This window comes from Chaetodon trifascialis, chromosome 4, assembly GCF_039877785.1.
Source record: "Chaetodon trifascialis isolate fChaTrf1 chromosome 4, fChaTrf1.hap1, whole genome shotgun sequence".
Classification (NCBI taxonomy): domain Eukaryota; kingdom Metazoa; phylum Chordata; class Actinopteri; order Chaetodontiformes; family Chaetodontidae; genus Chaetodon; species Chaetodon trifascialis.
In genome coordinates, this window is record NC_092059.1 from 9883210 (window position 1) to 9897583 (window position 14374).

Sequence of the window (14374 nt, forward strand, 5' to 3'; positions counted from 1 at the left end):
GGGTTAATTAGATTTAACTTTTAGGAGGCACACTGCTTGTACATCTCTGAGAGCCATTCATTAATTACACTTCAGTGTTCACAAAATGCAAACAGTGACTATTACAGTAAAGTGAACAACAAATAAAGTGTGAGATGAAATATAATCAGCAGACACAAGGAAACTTATTAAACTTATTTAATTTGGTTTTTACTACATTTTATTTGCTGCGAGTTTTAAAATCTTCGTTAATTTGATTCAATTTACATTTACAACAGCTTTCTAAAAAGTTATTGTAAATTATAGCCGAGAAGCGCTTTTTTGGTGTAATTTATAAAGTGTCCTGTAGGTGGCAGCATGATACCCGAATCGCTCCAGCTGCTTGGAAAAGACAGAAGAAGAACAAGAATCCGTATGGTATGTGACGTAATCCCTTCCTCATAACCTCCATCTTTCGCTGCTGCATGCCTCTGTGGATATTTGAGCAGGTTTGGGATGATTTATGTTGATTTGTGTGAAATGTGCCGCGGTTGTGGAGCGTGTGGTCATCGGTGTGCGGTCGGAGCAGAGCTATCGGACTGAGCGGGGCGGTGACAGACTGTGTGTTCTGGCTGTGTGTTGTGTTTTCATCTCTGCAGCTGCTAACCAGACACACACTCTCTCACACACATACACAGCAGGCAGTGCTGATAAGTTAGAGCTAGTCTGAGTGAACGTTGCATCAGCGTGGTCTAAATGTACCGTCTCTTTGGTGCCTTTTTATCGGTTCGTCTTCTTGATATAAATACGTTTTTTCTGTGAACGTTAGCATGTTTTTAACCAGCTAGCTAGGTGACTGTCTGTCATATTGTTGTTCAAGCTAATGCTGCAGCCCTCAGTAGCAGATAGGGGCAGCATTAGCACGCTAGCTGTTCAGTCAGCTACACAACATTCATGTGTTTTCAACATTATCGCCATTTTTCTCTTAATGTAGGTGAGAACATGAATCAAGAAAAACTGGCAAAACTTCAAGCGCAGGTCCGGATAGGAGGAAAGGTAAGGTGGCACCCAGGAAGAGGTCTGATGTTTTGATTGGGTGGTGGAAGGTGTGATGTTGTGAGACGAGGCTATGTCAAATAAACTGTGCTTAACCAAAACCTACAATACACCTAGACAGAAAAAGTGGTATGTGCATTTTTTTTCTTACATTTTATTATTAACAGCATTTACTAAACATTGCTGGATTTGGTATTTCAGGGTAGTGACATGACACATTTTCAGCACAGCAGAGAAAATGAAAGTGTGCCTCACAACCAGATGATCAGAGCTTAAACCCAAAGTTATTAAAATAATAATACTTAGAGATATACTATTTGACCTTTGTCATCAAATTATATAGAGCAATAGAGCTATAGAGCATAGATTCAAAGTATGAATCAGTATTTGCATTATGATGCATTTTAATGGAGAAAAATAAATGGTGTCTTAGATTGTGCCTTACGTTTCCCCTTTCAGATTATTATAGCTAACTTTTACATTTATTAAAATATAATATTTGAGTCTTTGCAAAGAAATTATGGAGCCTGACCAACTGTACAATTAGACAAAAAAGTGTTTGTTGACATAAACTCAACCTGAAGGCTGCAGCAGAGCTCAACCAATAAACCTCCCAGGCCGATATATCAGCTTATGTTAGGTTACTGGATGATAACGAGAAATTGCAATGCAAAAATGCCAAAAATATGTGACCAGAAAAGACCACTGACAGGTTTAACAACAAGGCCTGTGTTGCTCCTGTAGCCTTTCATTTTTCTCCTGTCCTGTTTGGTTTTAGGGATCTGCACGCAGGAAGAAGAAGGTGGTACACAGAACTGCAACAGCTGATGACAAAAAGCTGCAGAGTTCACTAAAGAAGTTGGCTGTGAACAACATTGCTGGAATTGAGGAGGTAAATTGGTATGGATCGTCTTTATGAAGAAGCACTCAATGTTGGCTTTGGAGACCAGCTTTCAGGTTTTGCACATTTCTGTGTTTCTTGATGAATGATGTGCAGATTATGGTCACATTAGGGCGCTTTCTCACCTAACCTGTTTGGTTTGGTGCATTTGCCCCATTAGTGCAGTCCATTTGAGCTGGTGTGAAAGCTGTCAATCAAATCCTGGTGCGGACCAAACAACAGGGCTGAAACCTTCTGAGGGGGTCTTGGTCTGGTCCCAAACAGACTGTGGAATGGTTCATTTGTGATGGAAACATGATCCGATCCAGCTATTAGCAGCACTCTGCAAATGTGAGCTTTGCATGGTGGGATGTGGATGAGCGACTTCAGCAGTTGCTACTAAAGAGCTGGAGAATGAGTCAAGTCACACCTTTACTACTGCAATGTACTAAATTATATTTTGTCAGAGGCAGTCCCTCAGGAGGTCTTGCTCCCTCCCCAGACACATCAAGTTCACCAACTCATCAGCTGATTTGGACCAGAGCAAACAAACTATAGGTGTGAAAATGCCCTTCGCCGTAGCTGTAAAAACTGAGCGCTCTTCTCCTCTTAGGTGAACATGATCAAGGATGACGGGACTGTGATCCACTTCAACAACCCCAAAGTTCAGGCCTCTCTGTCCGCCAACACCTTCGCCATCACGGGCCACGCTGAGACCAAGCAGCTGACGGAGATGCTTCCCGGCATCCTCAGTCAGCTGGGAGCAGACAGCCTCAGCAGCCTGCGCAAACTGGCAGAACAATTCCCCCGGCAAGGTGGGTGTGCCTCGACCTCTTAGACCTGTGGCGTTTCACAGTCACTGTGAAAGAGGACGGTGAGGAGTTCTGTCTTACCAGCATGGAGCGTGCTGTAGTTGTGTGATTGGGCTTGATTTAAAGGTGCAGTAAGCAGATTTAGAGGTGAGAGGTGACCGGCCACTGAAGTTTTTAGCAAACTTTACAAACAGGAGTGAAGAGTGCATTTGTTGGGGACTGTTTTAACACACATTTGGTGCTCTAGTGAGTATTTCCAGCAGCAGGATGTGTGTGTGGCATCACCTCAAAGTGAACTGTAGAGTCCATGGTCATGATAATGAAGCAATAGTCACCCTGTGTAAATGTGTGGCTCAGTGATGTGTTTTAAATAGTTTTTTGACAAAAATGGAGCTCTGTGGTACAGAGGAATGAGATATCCACACAGAAGATATTTATTAGTAGAACAAATGCATTTTGGTTTTGCTCTGTCTGTTTTTGTGGCGATAAAAGAAAATATTACATATCTGGTTAGTCATTTAATCGCTTACAATCAATCTAAAACAGTGTTTTTTTTAATTTGCACACTTCATCTCAGCTCTCGACAGCAAGGCTCCGAAGGCAGAGGACATTGAGGAAGAGGATGACGATGTTCCAGGTAGGGACCATGATATGTACAGAAGTCAGACAGTTAAATGTTTTTTTAACTGATTGTGACGATGCTCTCCAGGATTTAATCTTTTAAATGGTTAACAAAATTTTAAAATTCTGCAGTCTATTATTGGGTTAATTAAGAACATCCACACTGTAGAGGTGATATTTTGTCTACTGCATTCCTTGAAAAGAATAAAATCACCTGCATTTGATATTATTTTTGGAGAGTATCATGCAAAACTGCTGTCTTCCAGTGTAATAATTCACAATATGTCCTGCAGATCTGGTGGAGAACTTCGATGAGGCGTCGAAGAACGAGGCAAACTGACACACATGAAGCTCGTGCACACGGACTGAACTGCAATGAAGCGAGAAACCTCCTGTGTTTTTTAGTCTAGTCATCCAGACATATCAGACACTACCAGAGACTTTTCTATTTTATGATGGCCCACGGATGTCCGAGTCAGACTGGCTTGTGCACTTATTAAAAAACAAAGAAACCACTCCCTTCTGGTAAATGGTTAAATCCCTTCACCACATTGTCAGTCATGGTCAGGATCACAGTGGTCATTAAAGCAAGTCTTAAGACTCTTTGTTTATCAAACAAAATAAAGGTGGTTAACATTTTTTAGATGGTGCTGTGGTCATTGACGAGATTTTGTAAATGTAGATGCTCCTTCCATGCAGTTTAGTATGGAAATGATCTGGTTCAATGATGCTGACTTGCTGAAACCTGAGATATTCCAGACAGTATGACAGAGTGTGCATGCAGACGGCTCTTCATATCTGGCATCATCGCCCTGTTGTGTTGGCCTGCGCGCTGTCCTGCGGGCTGTGTAGACAGCAAACTGGGGAGGGACATTTCTGCACACCTCTTGAGTTTCTTCAAAGAGCTGCAGAGAGACACGGGGGAGGAGGGAGATCTGGGGTAGAGAGGCGAAACCATCCCATCCTCCGCTTGTGAGCAAGGCACTGCTGCTCGAATCCGTTTTCCTCGCCTCTCAGATGTAGCAGGATAAAATGCTGAAGTTCTTCTCTGCGCGGGATGACGAGAATGAAAGCCTTTTGGGAGCCATAACAGAGGGTAAGAAATGCATTGATTGCGTTTGGGTGGGGATGTTTTACTCCCCGTTAATTGCCTGCGCGATACAGGACGATGATACTGCGCGCCTGTGTTTGTCACAGAAAACCGCTGATACAGCATTTGGCTGCGCGCATAGTCCGCATCATCTGAAACGCACGTGTGTGTGTGTGTGTGTGTGTGTGTGTGTGTGTGTGTGTGTGTGTGTGTGTGTGTGTGTGTGTGTGTGTGTGTGTGTGTGTGTGTGTGTATGCTGCGCACATTCTCGTGTGAAGACAGGCTGCGTACATAGGCGCGCTGTCCGCAGACCTCTCATATGCCTCGGTAAATAACACCTCAGTGAAGTGTCCTGCTGGATCTGATGTAACGGGACGCGGCGTGAGTGTCGCATTGCCGCCGGCCTCGCTGCCTGCGAGCGGATTAAACATTTGCACGTGTGTTGAATGCGTCACTGTCCCGGGAAGCGATCGCTCCAGTCAGGCAGATCGGTGCAGCCCCGCCGCCGTTTTCGGCAAATCTTCACTCTGTAGCCCGCATCAGGAACGGCCCGACCCGCCTTTCTTTTTATGGTTTCTGTAAGGGCTGCAATGCAGTTTAACCTGGGAAATGAATTATCAGACTAAATCCTTTCCATCAAATATCCTTTTGCATATTTTTGTGCCGAACCACATCTCAGCCTGTGCAGCAAAATAATATCAACCGAGCAGCCTGTAAAACGCGGGCTGCAGCGCCTACTGTATGATTTCTAGTGTTTAAGTCCTCTTACTCCTGAGTCATAACTATTCATGAATCACTGGGTGCTACAGCTCAATGGAACATCAGCTGTAGACACATTAACTGGCGCTGCATTGCGTGCTGGTCATTTACAGTAATGGTTATTACGTGACTAACATACAAGGGAAGGATGGATGTTGATCCAGTAAGTGGCTGTAATCAGAGATCCTAATTGCCTTGATGTGGAATCTCATGTTGAGACGTTATGAATAGAGTCATTTCAGAAGCAAACGGCTGATCTGACTATATTTACAGTCCTTTGCAGAGGGCTCATCTGATCATTATGTGCACATTCAGGCAATAAGTGGGAAACTTGGATCAAAACTCAAATGTGTCTACCACAAAGGTGCACAACAAATGGGCAAATATACAGAACCAACAAAGGTTTTAGAGTGAACACATGCAAACAATAAAAGAGTCTGTAGATCTTCATCCTGCAGAGCCAATTAAACACAGAACCACTATTGAACTTTTTATTCTCTGGGGAACCATCAGGTATGTGGTACCACCAATTGCAGATCCACTATTGGTTTTACGTCAGTAGCCAGTCCACAATAAACATTTCCCTCTTCTTTTAACATCTAGTCTGTTCTGTGATCAGCTCAATGCACCTCTCAAGGGCACCTGAGTGTCAATGCTGCCTTTAGTGATGATTGAAAGCAGTGAGGTATGTATGAGGTCAGGAAATAGGTTATCACATGCTGCTAAATGGCCACTTAGCACATGTGAACACAGCTTTTCTGCCCGGTGAGACATTATTAATGACCATGCATGCTTAGTGTGTGTACATGTGTGTGTGTGTGTGTGTGTGTGTGTGCGTGTGTGTGTGTATGCTTGAAAGCAAGACAGACAGAGACATTTTGATATCATCCTAACAGATGAAGGAGACAATCCGACTGTTCAGGACACTAAGCACCACTGGCTGAACAGACCCTGCCTGCTGGTGCTCAAAGATGGGGACGTGTCAAAACCAGGACTGGGCTGCGGCCAAATACGACCAGAATCTCCATCTAAGACCTCCTCAGACGCGTCCGTCAGAAGCAGCTTGGGGCCATGTGAGCAGAAACCATCTAAGCATCCTGCCATAACTGCTTCCCCCTCCCAGCTGGAGGAGGGCAGCTGCACTGTGACCGCCATCTCCACATGGGGTGAGAGTTGTTTCGGGGAGCCTTCCAGCCCCCTGGTGCTGAGCCCTGCCGAGGCTGCGTGGCCAGAGGAGGAGAAGTTGTCAGAGGAAAAAAAGCCCCAGGTTCTCCCATCAAAGGAGGACTCTGTGATCGAGGAGAAGGAGCTGGAGGAGAGCAGGTTGGAGCAGCAAGAGCAGTCCTGCAGCTCAGAGGCGACTGCAGCACCCTCTGCTCTCTCACATGAGGAGACTCACGGCAGGGAGCTCCAGAGCCAGTTTAAGATGGTCAGATCTAACGGGGGAGATGAGACAGACAGCAGCAGGGCTCAGGCAGCCAGTGGGGAGGGAGCGATGGGAGACTACGCAGCTTCCCCTGCGGATCCTGACAACGAGTCTGAGTTGAGCCCTGTTGGTATCCTGTCCAAGGACAAAGGCACTGTCCTCGGGGACGTAGCTCCAGTGTGGATCCCTGATGCTCAGGCGCTGGTGTGCATGAAGTGTGGGGTCAAGTTTACCTTTACTAAGAGGAGGCACCACTGCCGTGCTTGTGGGAAGGTGAGGAAAAAATTCTAAGTTTCTAAGTTGTGCAGCATTAGAGATGTTCTCAGGTAACTTGCTGACGTGTGTCTGTCCTCATTTGTTGTGTGTATGTTTGCATCGGCAGGTTTTTTGTGCGCTTTGCTCCAGTCTGAAGTTCAGACTCACACACCTGGATGGCAAGGAGGGCCGAGTTTGTATTTCCTGTCATTCAACCCTCATCAAAAGTGAGCACAGATCACAGTTTTCTTTTTGAACTGAAAATCATAAGTAATAAGCGTAACTCATTCTTACATTGTCTCCTCAGGGACACCTCCACGGGGGAAAAGGAGGGTGTGGTTTGCAGATGAAATCCTCAATAAGCAGTCAGAGTCCGCTCCGACCACACCAGTCAGAGGACCTACGTTCTCACCGCTGATGAGACGAGCGCTCGGCGGGCAGGTTAAGAGTCCTATGGGTTCGCCACAGATCAGGAGAGCCTTGCGGACACAAGGGACAGACATTAATGTAGGATCACCCAAAACATACGACAGAACATTTCTCACTCCTAGCTCATAGCTCACTCCTCTGCCTCCCTCTTCCTCTAGGAGGCCTGTGGTCCTTACAGCCGAGGAACCACAGCGTTAGTGAGCAGCTCTGCCAACCTCATCCCCCTGGATGGTCTGCCACCCATCCTCACCTCCACAGGAGTCAAAGGAGGTAAGACAACTTCCATCCAGTTTGGGGGCGCGAGTCAAAGATTTAGCAACATTGCTTTGTGTATTCTTTTTTCCTGACCTTTAAATTTGCTTCGCCTGTTTTTTGGTGTTCTCATGTGTTGCACCGTGTGCAAAGATAGGAGGAGGGGCACAACAGAAAGGAGCTCCGTTCAAATCAGGCAGCATAAAACACTGAAATTTGGTCTCTGACAATTTAGTGATGACAAAAAGAAGAACAAAGTGAAGAGTCACAATGAAGTGACAGTAGCGATTTCAGCGTGATGCTGAATAACCTGAATGAACACTTTCAAGCTTGTGTGTCTGAATGAAAGATTAATTAGTGATTCCTGCTGGGTGTCTTTGTTGCATTTAAAAAGCACGGTGATTCTTTGTGAGCACCTGATAAATTCAAGCACAACCGACACCAGACTGGTGCATCATAATCGCGCAGACATTATAACTTCCTCTCTGATTTATATTCAACATCATCCAACTAAGAGCAAACCGTAAGGGAAATTAGGAGGTGCACTGGGACACTCCCTCATTGTCATTGTGCAGTATGACCTAAATAAAGCCTTTATGTTTTGATTCTCCAACTTAAAAGTCACTGCTACTTCCTGGCTAAACAGGGGCGTTTCAAAATAATAGCATTAATAAAAACTACCTGTCCTTGCATCTTATTTAGGACAAGACTTAGACAATGGTTATCAGTCCTCACATAACTGTGGGCTCATTTTCAAAGGATAAAAGTACAAAGTCAGAAAAATACTCAGCAGTCGCAGAGGTTACTGCAGTCTAACAGCTGTGTCGTGTTTTTTCCCGTCAGACTACACCGTGGAGGAGCAGCCCTCTGAGATGTTGCTCATTCAGGACTTGGAGAGCGGCAGGGCTAAGCCTCTGGTGTTTGTCCTCAATGCCAACCTGCTTGCTATGGTCAAGCTGGTCAACTGTATGTTTCTTTTTTATTTTCATCCTGCATGATAAAATGCATGAAAACCGCACACCAGCAACACGTTGCACACACTTCCAATCAAGTATTTGGCTGCTATGATCCCGCAGATAAAATCATGCAGCTTTGAGAATGAAGAAAATTAGCTCATTTGAAAATTCAAACAGAAAAACAGCACTTTTATGCTTTTTATGGCTCATTCATCCACATTTCTACACTCTGTTTATCATTATTCAAATCTGACTAGAAAAAAGAGATGACCGCATGTGTTTAGGCTTGGATTGTCTCTGTAGACCCCTGAGGTTGTGCCTTGGTTGTGTGACAGATGTTAACAGGAAATGCTGGTGCGTGACGACAAAGGGGATGCACGCCGTGGGTCAGGTGGAGGTGGTGGTGCTGCTGCAGTGCTTGCCTGAAGAGAAAAGCTTCCCCAAAGACATTTTCAGCCACTTCATCCAGCTGTACAGGGACTCCCTCACAGGTCGCCCCCCCCCACACACACACAGAGTAAACACACAGTAAAATGCTCATGCAGTAACTTTCAACCAGTTATATAATAGCAGTGACCTGTTATATTGAATTTGTCCAGTTTTGGGCTCTTGATTACTCGTGTCCTTCGCCTCTGTATTTCTGTAGGAAAGGTTGTGAAGCATCTGTCGCTGTCCTTGTTCGGCAGCAGTTTTCTGGGCAGTGAGGAGCATGCCGGCTTCCTGTACATTCGCTCCACTCTCCAGTCCCTTCAAGGTCTACCTCTGCCCAACCAGCCCTACCTCTTTGGCCTGCTGGTCCACAGAGCAGAGGTGGCCTGGGCCAAAGCCTTTCCCTTGCGTCTCATGCTGCGGTTGGGGGCCGAATACAGATGTAAGCAAGGCCCTCATGTGAAATGCTACATCTGTACTGATGCAGGTTTCCCTTTCAGTCATCCTCTTTGTGTCTCGTTCCAGTTTATCCGTGTCCTCTGTACAGCGTGCGCCTTAGGAAGCCATTGTTTGGGCAAATAGGCCACACCATTATGAGACTGCTAGTGGTGAGTGTGACATTTTGTAACTACTTCTGTCTGCTGTTGTTACAAAACCACATTTCCCCATCATAAATAGGAAGTTTGGTGCTTTACTTCCCATTATTATAATGTTCCTCCCATCCTGTTGCAAAATGCTTTTTTACGCTTTTCTTTTCATGAAAGCTTTTGGAAATGTTTGATATGTTTATTTTATACTTGTTGTATTTCTTATTATCTGATCATATTCACTTAATTTTATTGTCTTTATTTCCCTCTGCTCATGTCTCTTGCCTTTATTTTTATCTGCCTTTTCTTTATTTTTATTTTGTGAAGCACTTTGTAACATTTTTAAGAAAACAGCTATATAAATCGATTTTATTATTATTATTATTATTATTATTATTATTATTATTATTATTATTATTATTATTATTATTATTATTATTATCATCATTATTATTATTATATTGCAGGACTTTAGGAATTACCGTTACAGCCTACCAATGGTACCGGGGCTCACTGTGGATCTAGAGGCTCAGAGGACCTGCATAAAGATACCGAGCACTGGGTATAATGAGGTAAGACTAAGCCTTTAAATGCCTCACAGTGTCGGTGCTAATGTTTGTGTTTTTCATCAATTAGCTTCCTTCCCTCTCTGCCCACTTGTCTCCCGTTAGCTGATGAAGGCTTTGAATAAGTCCAATGAGCATGTTCTGGCCATTGGGGCGTGCTTCAATGAGACTGCAGACTCCCACCTCATCTGTGTGCAAGGAGACGATGGCCAGTACCAGACCCAAGCCATCAGCATCCACAATCAGCCACGCAAAGGTACAACTGACTGATAAGATCATTAAACTGTCGTTTAGGGAAACTTTGGCATTTGTTTGAATCGGAACACTGGAAAAAAAAAAAAGCACACTTAGAACTGTACAAGAGCTATATTCAGGTGATTAACTAAACCTCCCAAGACCATTTGGTGCAATCGATTCATTTTAAGCCTTTTAATAAGTGTTAGTGCATTGCTGCACAAAATTCACCATTACAAGATAAATATGCTGCTATGCAACCCTTGAAATATTATTCTAAATCCCAGCGTTCCCAAAGACATTACATATTTTATTCTGTGGTACAAGGAGGAAAATTAAAAGATACATGGGGCAGCAAGGGCTCAAGCGTCCTGCTGGACTAAATATGTTAATTTCCCTATATTGAACACTAGATGGCGTTGCATGATAGTTTTTTTCTTGTCACTATAGAGAATTAGTGCCACAGATTGTGTCTCTAAAAGTTTTTTTCTCTGTCTTTTTTTTGTTTTTTTATGTTGTAGTCACTGGATCCTGCTTTTTTATATTCAGCAGTGCACTGAAAGCGTCTGCAGGATACCTTGCCAAGTCCAGTATTGTAGAAGGTAGGATGTCCACTCAGGGGGATTCAGGCTCACCGTGACTTTCCTGCCCGCTTGCAGGAAATTCATTGTTTTCATTTGCTTTGAGTAGTGCATGTTAACGCCCCTGCTTCAAAACTGCTTTATTCAGAATGTGTTGATCTTTGTATGTGTGTGTCTGTGTACATTTTAACAGACTGTTTGTCTAGGCGTGTGTACATGTTGATGCATGTGAGTGTGTGTGTGTGTGTGTGTGTGTGTGTGTGTGTGTGTGTGTGTGTGTGTGTGTGTGTGTGTGTGTGGCCATTGGTGTCTGTGTGTTTCTCCTGTATCGCTGTCCCCTCTCCCCAGATGGCCTAATGGTGCAGATCACCGTGGAGACCATGGCGGAGCTCCGCCGGTCGCTACGGGAGATGAAAGACTACACCGTCACCTGTGGACGGCTTGACCAATCAGACAGCCAGGAGCTTGTTTATGTACAGTGGGCAGAGGAAAAATGCACTGTGAATAAGGGGTGAGTGTGTCCTCATGTTTGAAGTTCATGTGGCAGCCTTAGAGTGAAGCTTTTGTGCTTAAAGAGAACAATGTAACAATCACATCTACAGGCTAATTTTCATTAAGCATTAAGCTATGCAAAATATGTAGTGAGCAATCATAACTCCCCCCAAGGCCGTGCATCCAACTGCGCTTTAATAACTGTCCTATGTTGTAAGTTACAGGTGTGTATCTGCAGCAGGTGATTTTAAGAGGGATGCATCCCCATTGTTAGCAAATGATCAAAATGAATCCCCCTTGTTAACCTGCCACCCCCTCTCCATCCCCAGATATAATCTATATCGATATCGATATCGATATCGATATCTATATCTATATCTATATCGATATCGATATAGATATATAAATGTTTCCTTTGGCAGGTGTACATGGGTTTGTGTGTTGTGTGTTGGTGTGGGGGCATTGGGGGGGGGGGGGGGGGGGGGGGGGTTCCCATTGGGACACCCCCCCTGTTAAAAATGAGCAAATCAGATACTGTTTGTTTGTGTCCTGCAGAGTTATAAGTCCCATTGACGGGAAGTCCATGGAGTCCATCAGCAGTACGAAGATGTTCCAGAAGTCAGAATACAAAGAAAACGGGAAGATCATCCGCTGGACAGAAGTACATCTGACAATCTGCTTGAAATATCAACATGCGTCCATCAGAAACAGTCTCTTCTCTTTACATTTCTGTGTGTGTCCTCTGCAGGTGTTCTTCCTGCAGAGGCAGGAGCATCCCAAAGGAGGAGCAAGTGACTCCGCTGAGCACAACCGGCTAACGGAGCGCATTGCCCGGGCCTTTTGCTTGGCACTGTGTCCACACCTCAAACTGTTGAAAGAGGACGGGATGGCCAAATTGGGACTGCGTGTCGCTTTTGAGTCTCAAGAGGTCAGAAAGGATGTTTAGTATCAGTGAGCTGAGTGACATCAATATATTGCTACTAATATGCTGGGCTGGAATAGGCCTTAGGCATCAGATGTCATGGCTGTGCCTCCTATTGGAAGGTTGCATCATGAATACTGACCTGCAGTCTGTAAATAATCAAAGTCTCCCTCTAGTCAAAAACACGTTTTTCTTCTTTTTCCTACAGTTGAACGTTCGAGCTTCACTGTGCAGATTGATGTATGTGCAGAATTTGACATGATCTGATTTTAAGAGGCAGGCCTACGAGCATTATTTGCGACATAACTAGCTGTTTGGGAGCCAATCCTGCTTCATTATTCAGCATACACAATGTGATGTGGAAACCTGAATCCTCCAGTGCGCAAACAATGAGAGTGGACTCTACAGTGAAGGAGGAGAAGTTGCATATTCATGTGCTCTGGAGATCTTATTGAGGAAGAAGGAGTTGATGCCATTTTAAGGAATTTAATGTGATGATTATACTTCTTTTCTGCAGAAGTCATGTCAGACACACATTAGACAGTAAGCCTCAAAACATGTGGAGGGGATCTGTAAGTTTATATTAAACTAATTAATCATTCATGAGTAAAATATTTAGATTCTATGCTGTAGTATATGTTAACACTGAGAATTTCATCATTGTGGGATTCAGCTGAGGGTTTTGGTGTTTTCATTAAAAAATGTTATTAAAGGTGCTCAGGGATCGTTTAGTGATAAAAAAATATTGGTTAAACTCACATGATTCATAGTTGTTAAGTTTATAGCACAGCGCTGGGTATGACCATATCAAAACTAATTAGTGGTTTGTTTTGTAATTTCAGGTGGGATTTGTGGCTGGGAGCAATGGGCAGCCCCTCCCTGCTCAGTATCTCAACGCCCTGGACAGCGTGCTGATCCCCGTCATACACAGCAGGGGTCGCAAGAGGGGCGAGGAGCCCATTGTCATGGAGCTTATCTTTTACATCCTGGAGAACATCACTTAGATTGCACACATGCCACTGTTCCACCTTTTTAACCCTGACTCTAACAACTCTGTCTCCGGCACTCCTCATCAGTGCTGCCATCGATTTCAGGGCAATAAAAGCATTCAAAGGGCGAACCAGACCACATCCAAGGTCTGCATCCATCTCATCCACTCACGAGTAGAGAGACGTGGTCTGACTCTTAGTGGTCTTCTGATCTCACCCTGTCCCCGCAGCAGACAATCTGGGTAAGCATGAAACCTAGCGTGGACCGTCAGATCAGGGTACTGCACTGTACAGTAGTAGCAGCTTCATAGCTTGATATCATTCATTTCACGATGTTCAATTTCCATACGGAGAATACCTTTAAAGTGGGAGCTGGAGTCAGCCCCACGACCTTGAAGCAAAGAGAAAAAGAGAATGACTTGAAGTACTGGATGTAGTAGATCTGTAGCAATTTGATGCACACTGAATGAATGCCTGAGGAATGTTTTCATACAGGATATATTTTAACTGATTGCTCATGACATGTAACGTCAGCCTGGAATTAAACGTGCAACAATGACTGAGTTACTGCCTGTTCACCCTTTGCTCGACACACGGGGCATTTACCCGAGTACTGTACTGTACTGCCATTTTACTACGCTTTATACTTCATTACATCTTAGAGGGAAATATTACATGTTTTTCTACATTTGGAGATAAGATTTAACACACAAAATATACAATTAATGGCCACTTCATTAGGCACACATGTAAAATGTAATGTGCACAAACAGCTGAGCCATATGTTGTACCATAAGACTGTCAGAGAGGTATTAATTTATCCATTTATTATTAAGGTTGTAGTTGGCAAGGTTTTGCCTCCTATCTACAAACAGGAGAGTGTGGAACAATATTACAAAGCCTATCAATGCAAATTCACACTCATTTCCTGCCCAAATGATCAGCTTCATAAAGCAACCATAAAGTGGGGTTAATGTTTTACAGTCGTGACATCGTATGTTGCAATAAAAGAAAAGCTCGTGTCTAACCCCAATGACCCTGCTGATGGCTGAGGCGTGTGGGTGTAGATCCGGTCTGTGG

General features: G+C 44.1%; 2 protein-coding genes across 4 annotated transcripts; both read left to right on the top strand.

Moving 5' to 3' along the window:
* The first annotated feature begins 373 nt into the window (after positions 1-373).
* On the top strand, positions 374-3970 carry btf3l4 (basic transcription factor 3-like 4). Of its 2 annotated transcripts, none has more exons than XM_070960210.1 (6): positions 374-467; positions 953-1014; positions 1793-1906; positions 2508-2709; positions 3284-3343; positions 3621-3970. In XM_070960210.1, the coding sequence occupies exons 2-6, from the start codon at positions 961-963 to the stop codon at positions 3665-3667; spliced, it is 477 nt and encodes a 158-aa protein (XP_070816311.1). In that variant the 5' UTR covers positions 374-467; positions 953-960; the 3' UTR covers positions 3668-3970. The 2 variants fall into 2 exon arrangements, with proteins under 2 accessions (XP_070816311.1, XP_070816310.1); XM_070960209.1 differs by lacking the exon at positions 374-467 and adding an exon at positions 707-730.
* A 37-nt stretch (positions 3971-4007) lies between these two features.
* zfyve9b (zinc finger, FYVE domain containing 9b) lies at positions 4008-14319 on the top strand. Of its 2 annotated transcripts, none has more exons than XM_070960205.1 (16): positions 4008-4423; positions 6073-6875; positions 6985-7084; positions 7165-7364; positions 7445-7556; positions 8382-8504; positions 8830-8985; positions 9141-9365; positions 9449-9531; positions 9978-10082; positions 10182-10332; positions 10832-10912; positions 11240-11402; positions 11939-12044; positions 12132-12311; positions 13148-14319. In XM_070960205.1, exons 1-16 carry the CDS (start codon positions 4360-4362, stop codon positions 13307-13309), a joined length of 2814 nt encoding a protein of 937 aa, XP_070816306.1. In that variant the 5' UTR covers positions 4008-4359; the 3' UTR covers positions 13310-14319. The 2 variants fall into 2 exon arrangements, 1 of the variants encoding a protein (XP_070816306.1); XR_011602100.1 differs by having other exon boundaries at positions 4060-4423; positions 11085-11402; positions 13148-13856.
* The last annotated feature ends 55 nt before the right edge of the window (positions 14320-14374 follow it).